Source organism: Mixophyes fleayi, chromosome 3 (genome assembly GCF_038048845.1).
Source record: "Mixophyes fleayi isolate aMixFle1 chromosome 3, aMixFle1.hap1, whole genome shotgun sequence".
NCBI classification, from domain to species: domain Eukaryota; kingdom Metazoa; phylum Chordata; class Amphibia; order Anura; family Limnodynastidae; genus Mixophyes; species Mixophyes fleayi.
In genome coordinates this window covers 54510210-54532246 of record NC_134404.1, presented here as the reverse complement: position 1 = coordinate 54532246, position 22037 = coordinate 54510210, and the positions used below count along the sequence as shown (strand labels likewise).

Sequence of the window (22037 nt, the reverse complement as noted above, 5' to 3'; positions counted from 1 at the left end):
GCTTGTTCAAATTCACACTTTTCCAATTTAATAAATAGTTGATTTTCCAGAAGTTTTTCAAGTACAGTACCGACATGTTTGCGATCTTCCTCTAGATTATCAGAAAATATAACAATGTCAACCAGATAGACAATAAATAGATCTAGTAGATCTCTTAAGACATCTTTGATGAAATGTTGGAAAGTTGCAGGGGCATTTTCAAAGGTCAAAAGACATGACTAAATACTCAAAATGTCCATATCTTGACCTGGAAGCAGTTTTCCACTCATCTCCAGGTCGAATACAAACAAGATTGTATGCCCAAAGTAGGTCAAGCTTAGTAAAGATCTTTGCCCTCTGTAGTCTCCTAAACAATTCAGGAATTAAAGGGAGTGGATAACGGTTCTTGATCGTAATCTTAATCAGTTTCCTATAGTTAATGCAAGGGCATAGAGTAGAGTATATGTTTTCAACATAGAATAAAGCTGCACCAGCAGGAGAAGTAGAATGGCGAATGAAGCCTTTTTTAAGTTTCATCCAGAAACTCCTGCAGTACTTTTAACTCTGGCTCGGACAGAGAATAAAGCCGCCCAAAAGGTATTGATGATTCCGGTAACAGCTCAATGGAACAATCATAGGGGCGTTAGTGAGGTAATATATCTGCATTCTTTTTATCACAGACATCCCAAAATTCTCTGTATTGTGGTGGCATTTTTTTTCAATTCTTAGAAGAGAGTTCAGTGACCTGCTTGACTTCAAACACCTCAGTTCCAGAAAGGCAGTTTCATTTACAATGCTCAAAGGAGAAGGATAAAGTGCGAGTAACCCAGTTGACAGAAAGATTATGAGTAGGCAGCCAGGCTATTATCAAAATTATGAGAAATTTAGGTGAAGCAATCAAATGAAAAATTATATTTTCATGATGTCCTGGTGCTATAGCCATTTGAAGCTGGACAGTTTCATGAGGCCTAGAAGACAAAGGTGATCCATGTACAGTCTCCAAATTCACATGAGCTTGTTTACTCCTTGACTCAATATGGTTTTCCTGTGGAAAGGTGATATCCATGATATTGCCAACCAACACCAGAATCAAGCATGGCCAAACTGGCAATTAGAAAAGACACAAACAAAAGTGTCAGAGGATTTAATATTTGTGAGATGGAATTTACTTGACTAGATTCGGACTTGGAATCCACTTTTCTGAAGTCTGTCATAGCAATGGTTTGGTGAATTTTATTAGAGCAACTGAATGCATAATGTCCTTTACCACCACAATATACACAAATATTTCATCACAATGTCTTTGTTTTTCATTAAAGCTGACTGGTTTCCTAATGACATCAATTTGCATTGGTTCAGATGAGACATTAGGACTGTCTAATGGTGGGGCCTTGAATGCTGAATTACTATAAAACTGACACATATTATTGCCCACTCCAAGAGCTCTTAATCTCTTGTTTTTCCTCTCACTTACTTATCTCTTAACAAGTTCCCTACTCACCAAACATTGCCCCTGCTCACTAAACAAGGTTCCTGCTTATCAAACAAGATCCCTGCTCACCAAACAAGGTCTCTGCTCACCAAACAAGGTCCATGCTCACCAAACAATGTCCCTGCTCACCAAACAAGGTCCCTGCTCACCAAACAAGGTCTCTGCTCACCAAACAAGGTCCATGCTCACCAAACAAGGTCCCTGCTTACCAAACAAGGTTTATGCTCACCAAACAATGCCCCTGTTCACCAAACAATGCCCCTGCTCACCAAACAAGGTCCCTGCTCACCAAACAAGGTCTCTGCTCACCAAACAAGGTCCATGCTCACCAAACAATGTCCCTGCTCACCAAACAACGTCCCTGCTTACCGAACAAGGTTCATGCTCACCAAACAATGCCCCTGCTCACCAAACAAGGTCCCTGCTTACCAAACAAGATCCATGCTCACCAAACACAATGCCCCTGCTCACCAAACAAGAACCCTGCTTACCAAACAAGGTGCCTGCTCACCAAACAATGTCCCGGCTCACCAAACAAGATCCCTGCTCACCAAACAAGATCCCTGCTCACCAAACAAGATCCCTGCTCACCAAACAAGGTTCCTGCTCACCAAACAAGGTCCATGCTCACCAAACAAGGTTCCTACTCATCAAATGTAGAACATTATAATGCTCCGATGTCCAGTCACTGTAGACAACTCACAGGTTAATAGATGCTCTAGGTCTCTGCATAGCTAAGTAATTCTTGTGCTCTATATTCTCCAGAGGTAAGGTCTCAGTCAAAGCTGATATACTAATACATGCATAATAATATGCTTACATACTATAGTTAGTACGCTTGGAAAAGACAAACGTCAATCAAGTTCAATAATAATTATTATTATTAATAAATTGTAGGTGTGTTAATCCAGAAGAAGACATAAGGAATCCTCAGTGAGGCAACTGCCAATTAAAACACACAGGGTGGAAAATATTCCTAATTGACCTAATTAGAAGCAAAAAGATTAAATACCTTAACCAGTCATGAATCAATCATGACAATATTACTATCTTTTAAATAAAGCTGAAGATACATTTCATTTTAAGATATGCATCCAATCCATTTTATACCTAGTATGTAATGATGAATTGAAGACACTGGTTAGGAACGTGTATTGAGCATTTTACTTACCATCATATCCCTTTGGAGATATATCTCTAGACTGCACCTTTGGAGCTATAGCCCTCTTTCCGTACGCATGGTTTTCATAATTGTTATATTCAAACGTAGTCTTTGAATACTTCTCTAGTTCCTTGGCCAAGTTGGAGCGAGGTGTGGTTGTTGATACATTGTTCCTGTAACCATACTGAGGAATTTCTAATTGCTTTACAAAACACATTGGCCTGAAAAAAACATGAATTATTGGCGAGCATTACTATGACATGCACGTTTCTATTTATTTTAGAAGAAAAATTGATGCATGAACAGAAGCATCAACATTATGTTGAATGACAATGGTCAACCAAATTTATCTATTATATTCTGATGTCCATTCTTTAGTATTTTGTCAGTATTTATAATTTTTCTCTCCTAGTAATTAAAAGATAACTGCCTGATTCATTAAGACATGCAAACTAACGTAAATTGCGTTTTTTTGAAAATGTACATATATTGGACATGTGCAAATCCGTATTCAGCAAGGAGCGGATCTGAAGATACGTCTCTTGTTGATCATGGGTCTACGTATGCTCTGCAGTGAGACAACACACAGCAGGATACGTCCAATACATATGTGGAATATAAAGTCCCAGCAGAACACACAGACAAAAATTAATTAATTAATGTCAACTGTTAATAATATAGTGATTAATGAAAATTTTTTAATTTATTTATTAAAATATTATTAATGTCTACTGTACATAAAATAATTTTTTACAGTTGCTGCTGTATGCAAACACATGTTCTAGCGTGCGTATGCAAATGTTGCTGTGTTCACTGGCATATGGTCCAGTACCGGGCATGCACAGAGCGATATAATGCAAAATAATGAACAGAGCGGCATTTACGTTACTTAACGAATCAGGTCCAACATTTTAATGTCACTTTTAATGTTTTCCTATGCACATGTAGAGCCTGATGCAGAGTTGAGTGGACGCCAGTTTGCGTAATGTAAATTGCCCAGATTTGCATTGCACATGCCCACAAATGGAAAATACAGACTTGCGCAAATCTGGCACTTGCGTCTCCTTACAACTGGAGTGGTGGAATGGGGGTGTAAAGGGGGTACAAGTGCAGACCAAGTACAGTATAGGCTCCTGCAGAAACACAGATACACCTATTAGGTTGTGTATCTTTTGCACCTATTACAGGGCAGGAGCAAATACGCTCTAATGATGAGCCGTCAGCTGCCAACGCCGTGTCAGATGCATCTTGAGCACTGGTCCTACTGCACATGGCCATAAATATGTTATTTTTGCATGCGCTTTTTTTTAAAAAAAGTAACTTACTCCCATTTGTGACCAACTCTGCATCAGGCTCATAATCTCTAAACAAATTAGAAAAAAAATATATTGTCATTATTTCATACTTGGACAATATGTTTTTTTCCAAAAGGAATTTTTAAATCTTATCAATAATCAAAACAGCTTAATCTGTGGAGCTATTGTTATATTTTCATTATTGTGATAGTTTATCATTTCAGTTATTTTAAGTGTTTCACAGTCTTAAGTTTTATATTTCTTGAGAACATAAACTGTAAGCAGTGTGTCAAAGCATCATAAAGTTTCAAAGTGCGCTGTTATGTTTCACGTAGAACTCCTTTACATGACAAAAAAACTACCAGCTTGAAACTTGACCATTGTTAAGCTGGGTACACACTACAGGTTTTTCACCCAATTATCGTGCTCACATGATAAACGACCGTTCCGATATTGCATTAGTGTGTACGCTCCCATGATCATGTTTTATTGTTCCAAAACATATTGTATCATTTGATTTTTATTTTATAACCGGATAAAAAATCTCTATAAACGATGGAACAATGTTGGGAAAATTCTGCAGTGTGTATGCTCTCATGATCAGCAGTGTAGGCAGATCTCCATAGAGTTTACACAGTCCCAATCTTTTCAGCCGATGGTTGTGAGAAATGTGATTTTGCTAAGCTGACGCCATCTTGTTGCCTTATAGCCATTTTGTTCTCTTATAGCTTAAAGACAGATTAGATACAGCTAGTTTGTAGGAGTTATTCATTGTTTGCAAGAAACTATGCCCATCACCTTGGATGTGGCAGAGAGGAGATATAGCAACTCTCTCCCCGGGGAGTATTCCCGTGTGAAAATGTGAGAATGTAGCAAGATCTATGTAAAGGAAGCATGAGTGGTTAAAACCTGTTGGGGCGTAGTTTTCTGTTATCCGTGATTTTGTACTATATAGATATGGACTTGTAATTAATAAATCAGAGCTAATTGTATATGCAGAACTTTCAGTGTCTCTTATTCTCTCCAGCTGATGAGCTCATAACTGATAAACTGACACTTACAGGTGAACAATCTGAGTTAGATTCGACAGTTATGACAGATGAAGAGCACAGGTCTGAAGGTAAATCTTGTAAAATGTGTATAGTGTGTACACAAGAATCGACATGCTGATTGGGACTTTCAGTCATTGGCAAAATTGTTAACAATATCACATTAGGAGAAGTTATCTGTAGTGTGTGCCCAGCTTCACTCATGAACAATCCGACATGAATCGTTGTCTAGTAGCTCCAAAAAAATTGCTGAGACTTTGAGTTCAATTTATGTTGCTTATTTATATTATCAACTGAGTTAATAAATTAGTTCTATATACAACAGGAATCTATACATTAATCATCTATTTATACTAAAAAGACTCATCCCCACCTTAAAACACGATCAGACGCTTGGTTGGATTTTGAGGCATCGCAGCTCTGATGTTTTTCTTGAGCTTTCGCTAGTTTCTCTGCTGCAGCAATAGGACATCCTGAAAGACTACAACAGAAGAAAATATGTCCGTACAGTCATCATTTCATATTAGCATCCCTACAGTCACGTGATCAGCTCACAGTTTACATATGACTCTCTTTCCTAGTGGTTTCCTTTTTACCCTTGTACCCCCAGGCCTGTCTATTATAGGTCGAGTTTTTCTTTAAATATATACTAAATAAGTAAATATTTTTTGTTTGGTTGCTCGCTCCATTTGCCTGAGCACATTTGTTATGTAAACAGAAATCTAGCATCTGTATGTAAATATATGCAGATTGGTGCAATGTATATAAGTGATAAACAGGTACTGAGTTTGTGCAATAAATACAGATGACACAGGGCTAGGTAAAGGTCCGTGGTGCAGAATTTGAGCCGAGCCCCCGGGACTTGTGGAAAGCGTACATTGATATGAGTGCACAGTCCCGATTTAGAAAGTATTCCTATAAATCGCTGGATCTTTCGCCATTGCGGAGGGAAAGAAGCAAGCAGTCCTGAGCCTGCAAATCAAGCTGGGCCCTCTGTGCAATTACTGTTCCTACACCACTAGCAGATGATTAGTGCTATCCGAGCATGAAATGTTCTGTGACATTGTTAGTCATTTTTGTATATGAGAATGGATCTATCTATACAAACACAGGTACAGATCATTATATATTATTGCTCAACTAGCAATTATCATAACAATAGTGCACACATAAATATGATCTGAAAATAAACCACAGTGATCTACATAGTACAACTGTTTAGTCCTGTGTGTTCTATTTCCACAAGACATTGCACAATACAATATTTGCATGCAATGCATTTTAAATTATACCTGACTTATCTAACTCCCCTTTATAGTGAGAAGCTGAAATACAATAAGATCCAGGCACAACAATGAAATGTATTTACCCAAATATTTTTTAACAATACTTCGTTCATACATTTTTCTACAGAAAGTTTATTCATCGTATATTATTTAAGCTATCCCTCTTAAACTATAAATCACCGTTTTTGGAATCTCACAGACTAGTGACAATTCTTTAAACTGTGACAAAATGCAGAAATATCCTGACTGCACACACACAAAATACCTTCTCCTGTCAAGTTAAAATAGTATATTGCAGTCTGTTTGAAGGGCAGCAGTCAGGAAAAAATAAGTTTTTGCTTAGTGCCAAAAAAATCCCTAGATCACAATTTTTTTTTATCTTGTTATATGACAAACTGAAACTTTTCAGTAGTTTAAGAAAGCGCAGTAAGCACCAGCTGTCATCTCTTGAATTCAAGTGGGACTACCAGAAAGTGCTGCTGTAGTAAAAACGTCCGTCTGTAGCCATTCCAAAGACGCTGTGCCTACCTTCTGTGAGAATTCCTGTTGCTGTTTACATGGCCTCTTCCGGTGCAGCCTGGTGTAGGGCACTTAAGAACATTTTCATGCATGGCAAGAACTTGGCAGAGAGAGAGAAAAAAAAAAAGCAAAGATAACAGAGAAGTCAGTATAAGTAGAATAAATGAAAGCTTATTAAAATATGAACACTTAAGAAATTTAAGTTCTACCCCCCACTTCTATAATTCCTAGACTGCTGGTTAACCCCTTCATGACTGTAGCACCATAATGGCGGGATCAACTGAAGCAACTGAAGCATTTTCATTCTGCATTAGCTCTGCCAGTCTAGGTGAACTTTAACTTTAGCAACGAAACCAAGCAACTAAAATACATTGGAATTCTATCTAATGAGAACATAAAGGGTTAGTTTGGGAATAGGGTAATTTTATTGAAGTAAAGTATATAAAATATATTATTCTAATAAATAAGACAAACTGAGGTGGTTGTCCCAGTCCCAGATTTGGAGGGTCGTAAAATGAAGGGAATCTGGGCTTAAAAACAATGCTAATTTCCTCAATGGAAAAGTCAGAACCAATGTCATTTACCTAATTGGTAGATCTACTAATGCTAGCAGTGTCTGAATGTATATATATATATATATATATATATATATATATATATATATATATATTTGCATCTTTGGCTATACCCTGATCACTATGATTTGGTATTATACCAGTCACGTGACCGGGAATGTCAATTGGTTTCCTAAAAGTTGCTCCATGACCTGAGGCTGTCATGAGGCAGCCAGTCATAAAGCTCTGGCGGACCAGAACAAAACAATCACGCCTCTGCAGCATATATATATGTAAACAGGAATTAAGGAATTAAAGCCACTCACCTACCTTCCATATATCTACAGTGGAATAATGAATAATTACTGTATATTTTATGTATCTATTTAATACTTCTTATGTGTGGAACTCATCTCCCATGCTGCGATGTTAAGTTATGATAATGCTACAAAATACCATAGTAATGTGCAATTTATATTATAAGCGTTGCCCAATATAGAGCTTTTTCTGTTAAGATTTTATGTTTTAGATGTAGACAACCTGTGAGCTACCACCTGTTGTGGTACTGCAAGTTCCAGCATACCCCGCCAGACCAAGGTTGAATCCATCTCTTGTGAATAACTATTAACATCTTATAATACGGAGCAGTCTTTACATGGAGGTAGACTTATCATTACTGATCCTTTCACTCCTCATAGTTAAGGTTTTTAACAAAGCATTAGTCTTTGCATGCCTTTCTCTTAGGAGCTTATTAGTAAAAAACTGAGCCGGCCTACAAATACACCTCACCTGGTTCTCGGTTGAATCCCTCACCTGGCACATGTTTATATGTGGCACATGTAACATCGGTTAATATGTTATTACTTGAATAAAGTTTAATGGATTGATCAAACATTTGATATATTTCACATGCAATACTGCTTTTATTGTGTATGCTTTGTTTTATCTGTGTTATAAATTGTTAGCCTAACACTTTTATAATAAGCATATAAGAATGCTGCTCTTATATTTAGGTACCTTTCATAAAACAATGGCAGAACGCCACTAATGCTAAGTATTTTGCAGCTTGGAAACATCCATCAACTTCGGTTAATGTCTCCCTTATTGTACACATGTCCCCGCCACCCAAGGAGGAAAGGGGGGTGATTGCCATAGAACTTTGGCACGAAGAGAGATATGGTGATTCTATAATTCAAAAGCATTAACACTGGGTGGGTTTACCGGGAGCAGAATATTATACTATTTATGAGTTCATGGTTTTTTTACTTGCAGGTATACAGTACTTCCTAGTATAGGTTTCTCATCAATACACATTATAACTAGTATTTGTGTATTCTGCTAGTCATTTATATTAACAATATATTCAGGTTTTGGTAAATATGTTGGCATATTTGACTCTTGTTCAGCTATTCAGTTATCTATTTATTACATGTGTTAATAGCAGTGCAGTCTCTCCACCAGACACTCATTATTTCCCAGCTGATTCTTCAGCTGTTTTCCCCACGACTCGCCTCCTCCGTATATAAGTTGTGCGTTTCATAACAGACATCGAGCCCTTCACATAAGCATAAACATGTCTATTTTTAAACTATGGGCATTGCTAACCATGTGCATTTGCTGAAACGGGCAGACACCTTATGGCAAATGTGCATCTGATAATGCAATGCAATGTAAAGTGGACGTTTCAACTCTCGTCCTTGTACAAGTAGGATTTCCTGATAATAAAAATTGCACATATTGCTTTAAATATGGGAACTAACCCATTGACACACTTATCCTGCACATTTATAACACTGGAATTGAGGCTAAATATGCACTTTTGATTAATGATTTGTTGTTCAGCTGCAGAACTGAAATATTGGGATCATGTATGTTTTACGAATGATTTAATAAAGGAGACATTTTATTCACTCAAGTGTGCTGGGCTCTCCTACAACGCAGGTTCAGAGTGAGCCTCAAGGGCGCTTCTCCCTCCTTTTGGAAGCGGCGAACCCCCAACCTCATGTTGCACCCCCCCCCCCCTGCGCGAACGAACGGGCACTAGACATTCCTCCTACACAGCAGCACTGTACTGTACAGCAGCCGCGGAGCTGTCACAGAAGCGTCCGCGGCGGTGCTGTATTGTACTACAATACAGCACCGCCGCGGATGCTTCTTTGACAGCGCCGCAGCTGCTGTACAGTACAGCATCGCCTAAATGGAGCTGCGCATGCGCAGCAGCTCTCTCTCTATATTTTTTTGGGGGGGAGGAAACTCCCCCTTAAAAATCCTGCATTTGCCCCTGCCAACCCCCGTAAGTGTCATTTGCATCAGACATGAATGGCATGCAGTTGCATTCATTGGCCTAAGGTCTATTGCGGAGCATACGCAGAGCTATTGCACGCAAAATACTGCACGCAAATGGACTTATGTCCGAAAATGAATCAGGTGCATAATGTAGGTTCTCACCTCCAGATGGCTTTAATTTATTGGCCTATATGTGCCCTCTTGCAAGTTTTACTCAATATATATATATATATATATATATATATATATATATATATATATATATATGTAGCTTTTTCTTCCTAACTGCTTCTGTTCTGTTCTTTTCATATGTTTCATTTATTTTAGATTTCCTAGGATAAAACACAAAGCTGCTCTCTGGATATAGATCCGTAGCCAATGCAGAGAGTATGGCACAGCTAGGTCGTAACCCAGAGCATTGGAAATAAATAACTCTGCTTGATGGTATTATGTTGTGGCTGAAAGAGGCACAGATGGAAGCTAAAATAAAGGAGCTACAGGGTGTACTTAATAAATGTTGCAGGAGGACACACAGAAACCAATAAATAAAAGTAACCTGAAGGTGGAACACCACTCTAAGCACACTGCATAAAACGTATTTTAAATATAAACTCACCCTACTTTTTTTTCGACATTTACTTTACTCTCTTCACACAAATTACAATTACCAAGTCATTTTTCATTACAAACATATGTTATTTATTCTGGCATGCACAGTTAATATTGCATCTATGAGTCTGCTGATATTTTCTGCACATAACTTACTTTCTGGAGGTACCCTATCTTTGTGTGGGCAGCCCGATAGACTCCGGTGATGAGGATATAAGCCAGTCACATGACCTGTTCCATCGCAGCCGGGGGTGGGACACTTGCTCTCTTTCTTCTCATTTCGTGAGGGATCTACATAAAAGTAAATATTTAGAATTGTATTAAATATTTAATGTATTCTAAATTCTACACTTACATAGTAGATATAGGTACTTACAAAATCCAGGTAAGTAGTAATAATAATAATATAGTTCTATACAATGGTTGTCACTCATATTGCTTGTACAGAGTATTTTCATCACTTACCATAGTGTGGTACAATGATCATCCCATCTGTCAATTTACTTCTCATCAGTTAATCCAAATTTTATGAAACAATTTAGGAAACAATATCTAATGGCCTGCAAATATTCATTCATTTAGTCCACAGATCATTAGTATACAACATATCTGGGGCCAAGTATAACATGAATTGCCATAATTGGTGCCAAGTGGTCATATCTGTGCCAGGCTTACATAGCCGAGTTATCTCTAGGTCTAAGTATAATATAATGAAAAAGATCTGGAGCCAACTAAAATATAAAAGAACGTATCCTGTGTCAAGTCTAATATAGAGAACCGTACTTGGTGCCAAGTCTACTATACAGAGCCATGCCTTTTGCTAAACCTATTTTGCAGAGTCTTATTTGGTGCCAAGACTACATCTGGTGCTGAGTCTAATATAGAACGCCAGACCATCTGCCAAGACTAATATAGAGAGCCATATCTGGTGCCAAGTCTATCTTATGCAGTTATCTGTGGTGCCAAGACTTATATAGAGAGCCATATATGTTGGCAAGACTAATATAGCATACCAGATCTGACACCAAGTCTAATATAGCAACCCATATCAGTTGCCAATTCTATCATATCCAGGACCATATTTAATAATATCATAGGCAGAGTCATAACTGGCGCCATATCTCATGCTAAATCTGACATATGCAGAGCCGAAACTAGTGACAAGTCTAATATAGTGATCTATGTTTGTTTCCAGAGATATGGTAATGTAATAATATACAAAGCATTATCTACTGAAAATTATATTTGTGAAAACGTAAATAACTTGTATAATAGTTTGTCTCTCGCTGCTCCACACCTACTGCACCATTCTGCAAATCCTTGCACTGGCTCCCAATTTCCTCCAGAATTACATTCAAGCATCTCACCTTCAAGGACCTACCCAATTCCTCCCCTTCATACATCTCTGACCTCATCACGAGATATACTCACTCTTGCCTTAGGAAATCTGCCTCTGACCTACACCTCTCCTCCTCTCTGGTAACCACCTCTCACTCCTGCCTTCAAGACTTCTCCTGTGCTGCTCCCCACTCCTGGAACTCCCTACTCCACCAGATCAAAATCTCTCCCAATGATCAATCTTTTAAGCACTCTCTCAAAACCCACCTGCACTATAGCCTATCCTACCCCAAACTGATACTACTCCCTCTGCATGTTATACCAGCTAACTTCCTGTGCCCACCCTGTGTCCCACAAGCTCCTATTACCTCAGCATTACCCTCTGCCTCTATCTGTAAGGGCCCTCTGTACCCTTTGCCTCATGTTTCCACCTGCTTAGTCAACCTCATCTGTACTCATTCTGTTTTTTGTGCGATTGTATTTTGAATGATTTGTAACTATGACTGTTCAAAATTGCTGAGTTTTGTGGCGCCCTACAAATAAACAATCATCATCATCAACATTTATTTATATAGCGCCAGCAAATTCCGTAGCGCTTTACAATTGGGGACAAGCACAGTACTAAACAAACCGGGTAAAACAAACAATCCATGGGATGAGAAGAGGATAGTTGCTAAATGTGACTAAATGTAACTAACACGTATAATATGCTGAAACATATCTGCTGCCCAATATAGGTAAACCATATCTTAAGCAAAAAGTAATATGAGTAACCTTATCTGATACCAAGCATACAAAAGTGAGTCATATCTTAGTATGCAATACTGGAAAAATACCTGGTGTCAAATCCTATATCAAGAGCCACTTCTGGTGCCAAATGTAATATGCAGAACTATATTAAATGTATTTGTAAAACAAACTGTGCCATGTCCGGTGTCAAGTAAAATAAAAAAGGCTTTATCTGGTGCCAAGGTTAAATGCAAAGGTGCTAAGTATAAGATGTAGAATCATATCTGGTGCCATGTCTAACATATATAGTGCTATACCTGGTGCCAATTTTAATATAGCAAGTCATATCTGGTACCAAATCTAACATAGCGGGCCATATCTGTATGTCTATATGGAGAATTGATTAAGCCAATTCTGAATTTAGACATCATCAATTAATTCACAAATTTGTTCTTTATTTGCCAAAAATTGTAAGATAATTTACACCCCCTGAATAATCAGGTCACTCACAGTGCATGGAACGTAAAGAAGCCAACGAATGTCAGGTGTCTAAAGCCTTATAAAGGAAGTTACAGCCCTTCTGGCTCTCATTCTTCCTAGACTGGTTTAGGGCGGTGGTAATCGTATTAACGGTGATGTAAACACAGACAGTGTTTACACCTAATAATTAATATGATAGTGAAGAAAGCGACATGTAGAAAATAACTACTTACCCGTAAACAGACACATTGGAAATCTAAAGTAAGGAGAGGGCGACACTTCCAAATGACACCACTTGAAAGCGCGACTTGGACATTTCGGATTTTAAAGCGGCAATGCATGGACCCAGGTAAGTATTACTTTTACGTTAGGGGTTAGGGTTAGAGGACAGGGGTTAGGCTTAGAAATACAATTAATATTACCATAATTAAATGTGTTTGTGCGTTGCCGTTTTAAAAAAAATAAATCCAAGTCGTGCTTGCAAGTTACGTCATTTGGAAGTGTCACATCGGATTTCCAGTGTGTCTGTTTACAGGTAAGTAGTTGTTTTTTATATGTTGCTTTCTTCACTTTGTTAACTCGTACTACACCCGTTTAGGGGAATGTTTATACTTGATTGTGCTTGTAACCTGACCTCTGATTCACTTCTGTTCTGTGCACACTTGGTACATGGGCGGAATAGCAGAATTGCCGGAATTGTTTATTTTTTTCCATTACATCCTACTCAGTTAGCTCTATAGTGACTCATCTCACAATCTATTGCAGTCTAATACATTGTGTACTTTTCCATTGTACTGTACATTCATACCTTATCCATATAAAGGGATCACATACCCATACAATGTGCTGACTGGCAACACTCCCTCTCCCAATTTTTTCCCCTTGTCACTATCACCAGTCTGCTCATCCCCTCAAATGAATGCCCTTATTGTATTGTGAAGCTACAATTTCAAGTTTATTATACAGTTACTTACATTACAGAGAATGATGACCTATGTGAAGAAAATCAAGCACCCACCCCCCCAAACTAATTGCTAAACTATCCTAATGCCAATGCAGTGGTCTTGCAGATATGTTTCAAAAACATGGAGTGATGGACTGGCTAGCCTATGTTTTCAGTACAGATGATAATGAAATGCGTGAGTCTCTGTCATTCCCTTTATCAGATGATGATAGAAGATGAAGTTTACAGTCATGGCTCACAGTATACCTTGAAACTAGCAAGCGTGCAGAAATTGCTACTCTACTAGATCCATGCTACAAGAATAACATGAGGACAGTGTTTTGCCACATCAGTAAGGGTGTCTGTGCTTTTGTTTTGCCAAGAATCACTGATATAAATTCTTTAGTGGTTCATAAAGCAAAACTCAAAGCTTCAGTATGTTCCCAATAATCTCAACTGAAACTGCTTCCACAAGAAAGATAAAATGTATTAACACCAATACCAAATTATATTGATAGGAATTGTGCAGATTATTATTATTTTTTTGTAAAACAGGAGGAAGAGCCATTAGGTGATGCAGCCTCAACAATCTAGTGCCAGTTAATCTGATTTAAATATGTATACTATCAAGCTAGTGTGCCTGTCCCTTTAAGAAGGCCAAGCCCCAGACCATAACATTCCGCTGAATTGAAGAGCAGGTAAACAATTTCCTGCCTCTCTGGGAGTGGTCAGTTGAACAAGTTTAGCATAGCAGAGTCTGTAGTGGAGCTCTGATGGGGACTAGTGGTCTTTCTGGGCCATAAGTAGTTGTCGGAGCCATATTATCAGTAGCTCCATTCTGATTTTAGTGAAACAAAGTGCCTGCTGCACTTAAGTGAAGGCTGCAAGGTCAAGGAAATCATAGGCTTAGGGTTACCATTTGTATATGATGCGCCCATAAATCTATTGTACCCACAACCTATAGGCACCCTGCTAACCTGCTGGGGCCTGTACGGGCATCGGATCTGAGGAGTAGAATTGGGGCTCTTATGATGGATGTGACTGGGCTCATGCACATAACTGTTGCTCTGGGATTAAAGTGGGAGGCCTGTACTATTAATGGGACATGGGGTATAGCGGTTACGGGTTTTATTCTGTTGCCACCACACCCCCCACCCCCTATTGTTACTCACCAGTGAAAATGGTAGAATCATAAATTAATTGCTTTATAATTTTTGCACCTGGTTGTGACCCTGGCCGAATAACCTTCACAAGTGACCAGAACTATCCAGCTTTGCCATAGAAACTCTTTCCTGTACATGTTATAGTGTCATGTGAACATGTATTCAGTGCTGCAGGTGGAGCAGTCACAGAACACCATATTGTCCAATGATGTGGAAATACTCACATTGATAAAAACAATAAGCTTAGAATGGATAACCTCTAATGTATTCCCATTATCCTCCATCCAAGACTCTCAATCAAAATAAGTACAGGTATATTGTGAAAAGATTTCCTGTGCAATTAATTGCTGTGTGGGACTCCTGATTTATTTCCTCTAACACCAGCAAAACCCCCATTCCCTTCAACACCCTCTGTGAAGGGGCAGCAGGATTGTCCACAGTATATAACAGTTAGGGAGGGCGCTCGGAGGATGTTGTGGTAACTATGCTAACTTGTAAAGTGTTTTTCTACTTTATACGAACATTTTATTTCATTGTGAGATGCTAACAAAGGCCACCAAAGCATGAAGCAAAAAACAAAAAGAAAGCAAGAGCAGGAATGTTTAACTCAATTCAATATATCATGAAATATATATATGTATATAGAGTTGTGAAAATGGGCCTGCGTAGGATAGTTCCCCATACCACCACTACTCCATCTGCTTTAATTGTAAAACCATCAAATCCCATTCACTTACATTTTCCATATCGCCACTTCGACCACTGTGTATATATATAAAATGTTTACCGTAGTTACTGAATGTCAAATATATTTGCTTGGTGAGTGCAACATACGTATCTATCTATCTATCTATCTATCTATCTATCTATCTATCTATCTATCTATCTATCTATCTATCTATCTATCTTTCCATCTATCTATCTTTCCATCTATCTATCTATCTATCTATCTATCTATCTATCTATCTATCTATCTATCTATCTATCTATCTATCTATCTATCTGTTTAACTATCTGTCCATCTATCTATCTATCTATCTATCTATCTATCTATCTATCTATCTATCTATCTATCTATCTATCTATCTGTTTATCTATCTGTCCATCTATCTATCTATCTATCTATCTATCTATCTATCTATCTATCTATCTATCTATCTATCTATATCTCACCCCCGGTTCCTTTATAAAGAGTTTCAGTATATTGATATGTCTTTATTTTTGTAAATATTAAATGTGTGGTAAGGGTATTTTTTAGTTTGCACTATGATTTTGGGACTATATATACGTCTCCGCACCTATTCCTCCACAGATCTACAACACGCTACACTGGCCCATTTAGTGGCATAACCGAAGCATGCCACTAAATGGCATGCTTCGGGTTTTCTAGACCCAGAGACATTTATTCCTAGATGGAAATATTGAAAACATCTGATAAGCATTCTTCCCGTCTACTTTTGCTCTGGAACAATATATGCAGGAAAAGAGCAAAGAGACAGAGCTGCATTCTGTTATCAATACTGCACAATACAGCATTAATCAGAATAAAGAAATGCTTAGAAGAATACCACATTCACCTGCCCACTTACATAACAATGTATGTGAGTGCAGCGTAGCTAGATATAGGTGACACAGAGGAGATGCACTTCATTACAAGTGCCAGATTGCGCCGTATGGCTACAAGAATATTGCTCAATAGGTATCTCCTGTCCTGGACACGTCATAATGCTCTTATTGTATGGGCAGCACGGTGACTAAGTGGTTAGCACTTCTGCCTCACAGCACTGGGGTCATGAGTTCAATTCCCGACCATGGCCTTATCTGTGTGGAGTTTGTATGTTCTCCCTGTGTTTGCGTGGGTTTCCTCCGGGTGCTCCGGTTTCCTCCCACACTCCAAAAACATACTGGTAGGTTAATTGGCTTCTATCAAAAATTGACCTTAGTCTGTCATCTGTGTGTGTATATTAGGGAATTTAGACTGTAAGCTCCAATGGGGCAGGGACTGATGTGAATGAGTTCTCTGTACAGTGCTGTAGAATCAGTGGCGCTATATAAATAAATGGTGATGATAATGGAATATATGCTTTTCTTGGTGAGTGTGCTGCAAGTCATCTAAAATCCTCCCTCACTTGATTGTTTTGTTATATGCTAAGCTGGCATCATGGTCCACAACAGGATTTGATTGGGGCGGATTCAACTTTGTCGTTCACCAAAATATTTCAATTCCTTGAATATACACACTCTACAAATACAACATACAGTATATGGAACCTTCCTTTATACATATGTCCTGCTCTGGAAAAGCCTACAAATCAACCTGCATCACAAAGTGGATCCATTGTTTGTGCTTGTGCAGAGCTAGAGTTGGCACTGAAACAGTCTCTTCTCATATTGTAATCAATAAATCAGCCTTTCCTGGCACCTGTAATCCGCCCCCTCTGCACCAAGTTTGCTTATTTACAATTTAGATACAAAACACTCCTATTGTAATTTAATCACATCTTGTTGCTATCACATTGGGCAAAATAGCTGGTTGCAAGCAAACAATATTGTGTCTATTTAGTTACTAACCCTTCACATGTCATAAAATTCACTAAAGAGCCAAACAAAAGCTTTTTATCTCGGAAACTCACAGGGCTTACCTGCAAACATCACTGCCGCAATCTAGTTTTTATCTTTTTTTTTTTTCTAACAAAGACGGCATTTAAAGAGCACTTCAAGTAAATCCAATCGACTTCTCATTACAATGCACCAGCTCCCTTGCTGGTACAGGAGCCTTGTTTTATAAATCTTGGGGTTGACAAAATCCCCAAAGTGTTTAGAATTCTACGAATTTAACAGAGTACATGTACAAACACCAGATTTTCTGTACGTATTGCATAAAAGCATAAAGCCACATGCACTGAGGCAGGGCACATTAAAGACAGTTTCTTTTTATATACTATCCTCTTATCGGCTTGGTGGGATACACATCTTTTCTAAAGTAATATGGAAATTCACCTTATTTTGTTATCCATGCAGTTAGTCTAAAGTTTTATTTGAGCTTAGTTCTCCGCAGTGCCCTGTGTAATGTACTTTTTACAATGGCTTTGTCTAAAATTGCTCCGTTAACTATGGGAAGACAATGAGTAATGGAAGTATGACAGTATCTATAGAGTATTGAATGGTGGGTTCCCCAACTGAAGAACCACACTGGAGAAACTGCTTTCACTGAATTAATACGAATGAACTATGAACAGTATACAATGCAAAAATATGTTGGGTCATCTTAAAAGAAATCAGCTAGGAGACTTGTTTGGGCAGTATCACCATGATTGCTTCGGAAACCAGTAGTTTACACTAATGCAAATACTTAAGTATGTGGTGAGATTGGTAATCTATAGTGTAATACATATTTTCACTTTATATGTTGACCAATCATCAATAACCAAACTGTATTAATTTAGAGAAAGGCAGCAAGCAATTGTCTATTTTAAATTACCACCCTGTAATATGCAGCCTCAACATAGGTCCAACCTTGCTCGTGGGTCATTACTGAAAAAGTGTGATAAGGCATAATAATACTTTGTTCATTGGTTTACTGATTGTATTTATGAAAACATTGTGTATTTATTTATTTAACAGACAAAAAGAAAAGAAAAAAATGCTACATTTAATGTATACGCTAAATAAAGCCATAATTAGCATAATTACAGAAAGTGTTGTGTTGTTTCCTTGCAGATGACACTAGCCTGACAATGGTGGAATGAGATGAAATCTGCAACAAATACTTCTGCGTACATGTTGTATAAGGAGAAGAATTAAAATGGGAACAGTCAAACGTGAGGTTGGAATTGTATCAAATGCACAGAGAAAAATATGAATATCTCAAAATATACCCAATGGTTACATTTGGGTAGTGAATGAGTTATAAAAAAAAGTGCTTTCTGACCGTTAATACATGTCTATGTGAAATCTTTAAGTTCTAGAAAAATAAACATTCCAAATTAAATATTTCTAAAAAATGGAACTGCCCTGTATACCAGATTTTTAGCATAGTAACATTTTCTTTACAGAATACACTACTCTCACAGTGGACTACAATATATTCACTTAGTGCAGCCTGGCCAAGGCATACAGGTAATCACCAGTTATAGTACAAATCTCTGTCTGCCTTGGGAATAACTTAAATCATCAAGTGTAAAAATCTAATTTAAGTATCTAAAAGGACTGTAATCAGTTATTTTAACAAATCTTACAACATGCGATACACGTTCTTCGATATTTCTCTTGATCCTATCAGTTTATTCAAGATCAGGGTAGCAGTGAAGTGAATAATAACGTATTGAAAATATATTATGCATTATACAGCCAAAATGTGGTTTTCTGTAGAGAGATGGAGACATTGACATCTCTGGACCTCGATTCAGGTGGCAGAATGTAGGGGATACAAGATATAAATAAATAAATATTTGTATGTTTTAGTTCAGGGGCATCTACATGACCTGGCTATTAACTAGTCCTCTGGCACACTTCATCTCCCTCCCTCTACTGCCATCACCAGTACTTATAAAAGCTAATCATGCAATTACAGTGCATCTTCTTCATTATTGAGTGCACCATTGCAAATGAATTGTAGTCAGTTATCCCATATACACCTCTTTCCAGCCTGTACGACACACTCCTCTACAGGGTTAACGAAAGGCATACTGTGATTGCATCATTCATTGACCAATCACTGGTCGTCTCTTCCTCCTTAACTATGAGAGGTGCTGGTGACAGGAAGAGGGGTGGGTGTTAGTGTGCCGGGGGCCTGAATTAGGTTGGGTTTTTTGGAAGATAAAAATAATATTGGCCTATCATGGGGCTGAGATGTTCGATGTGGGGTGTGACATCTTTAACTGTCAGAGTAGACTATGATGCACCTAATAATAAATCCATTTACAAGGCTCACACTATGGTCAAAAACAACATATACTCTATAGCACACATATATATATTTGTGCCATAAATTGCCAGAGATCTACATTATAAACTCATTTGGTTAATGGTTTTGTTATATCAAAAGGTAATAATGTTACATACTTTGTTGTACTATAAGTACTATGGGAGATCACTTGGGCATGGGGACAACATGAAGATAATTTAATGGTAAGTCTGAACCAGAAGGTGTCCGCTTACTAAATTGTGATACATTCCATCGCCAATGTGTGACAGTCTAACCACCTTGGACCTTGTCACCAAATTGTGATACCAGTGTGTTTATGACAAACATAAAATAACATGCTGCCTATTTGACATTACACTGTGGTTCAACAGAAGGGCCAATTAATATGCCAAGATACTACCTATACTTAAAGGGACACTAACCCCATAGTTTTCATTTTATTCTTTATATTTCTGTAATGTAAATATTAAGGGATGAATGGTATTGGACTTTACCTAGTTTCTCTGATGGTGCTAGTAATTCTGTTTGCAGAGCTCACCATTTAATACAGATGCCATTGGCTCACTTCTCTTCCCCATAATCCTTTTTCTTCTCCCAGAACTCTCCTGTTACTGATGATGTGTGATAATCCTCTCACAATACAATAGCTTGGGGGCGTGTCCTAATGGTAAGAAATATGTGTGATGTCATTGGGGGCAGAATAGGAATTTATTGGGGGAGTGGCCATGTTCGGAAAGGGATGAAAATATGACACAAAGCAGACTATGATGGGGGCAGACACAACTCCTTGAGTCTGGTTATAGCCTGTACAAAGGCATACAATGCTGCCTAGCATATACATTGTCCTGTGCTAAGCACAATTAACCAAAGAGAATACTTGGAGTTACAGTCCTATTAATTCTTTAGAACATAAAGGCATTGTTAGACAGCCTATATACTGTGGGATATTTTGTAGCTGTCTGATAAACAATTAGCATTTGTAAATGGAATTGTTTACAGGTAAATCTGCAAGGTGAAATTACCCTTCATAAGAGACGAACATTAGGTGGAAGTAACTCAACCAACAAGATTCATCAGTACCTTCCAAGGCTCCAAAGAGTAATTACAATGCAACTTAAGGAGATTACATATGAGACATTGCATTACGTTTCTCATAAGCATTAAGTATTTTTTTTTTGTAAGAATAATCTATTCTAATTAGTTCTTATGTTAAAAAAGTGAAGGGTAAAAATATAATTTATATTATTCATTCTAGATGTCACTAAACACTAGCAAAGCAATAGAGTCTATATAAGTCATTGCAATTCAGAAGAATACTATATGTAATACTATTATTTTACACTGTAATAATGAATATCTGTTTACAATTATAGCCTGAAATATTAATTTATGTAATATTAATTTATGAAATATTAATTTAGCAAATAAACCATTACAAACAAACCCAATATTATTAAAAGCCCTGATCATGTTTTAAAATTTGTATCAGATAAGCTCACTTTCTAAATCCAACAGGGTATGTTGTCTGGAGACTAAAGTGAGCAGAGACAGCTGGGGGAGTATGTGAGTATCAGGGCCTGATGAAGGTTTCATGCAGCCCTAGGCTAATATACTTGTAGTGCCCCCTGACATTCCATACCAGGCTTATATGGTAGGTGAAAACAAACATATCTTTAATTTAAATCTGACTTCCTTCACTGTCACCAATGTATATGTTCCCGTGTTTTCAAAACTCAACTCCACTTGGCTTTCTAATATCGTCACCGCAATCTATGTTACTCATTTAGTTTTCATTAAATACAGAGCTGTATAGCAGAACGAAGGCATGAAAGAGCGCTACTGCGGGTGAAGATGTGAAGGGGGAGGGGCTATCATCCCCGCACCTGACGCCATCCTCGTCTCTCCTACTAGCTTATCCGCAGCCTCTACCATGAGAATACATAAAGATTAAACCCTTACAACATTTTCTTTCATCTTTCCTTTTCAGTTTGCAGAACAACTATTCTCTTATACTTTAAATTGAATTTCAGTTTATACCACAACGGGTCACAATTTCGCAACTCCAAAAAATTTTGAGCCCCCCCAAAAGCCAGGCCTGCCCTAGGCTGCAGCCTAGTCAGTCTATTGGATAATAAGGCACAGGTGAGTATCTTGGGTTTGGTGGGGATTCCCAGAAAGAGGCCCACACCGTTCTACTGATTAGTTGGATGTGGGCCTCTTGTAAAT

General features: G+C 37.9%; 1 protein-coding gene across 10 annotated transcripts in view; it reads right to left on the bottom strand.

The window, feature by feature from the left end:
- The window catches only part of MYT1L (myelin transcription factor 1 like), a 409017-nt gene that overhangs the window by 57632 nt on the left and 329348 nt on the right, over positions 1-22037 (bottom strand). For all 10 annotated transcript variants that reach the window (XM_075201506.1, XM_075201505.1, XM_075201512.1 and 7 more), the window contains 4 exons: positions 10388-10522; positions 6792-6882; positions 5351-5458; positions 2643-2854 (listed from right to left, as the gene is read on the bottom strand). In XM_075201506.1, the coding sequence (XP_075057607.1) occupies positions 2643-2854; positions 5351-5458; positions 6792-6882; positions 10388-10522 (546 nt within the window). The remainder of the gene's footprint in view (positions 1-2642; positions 2855-5350; positions 5459-6791; positions 6883-10387; positions 10523-22037) is intronic.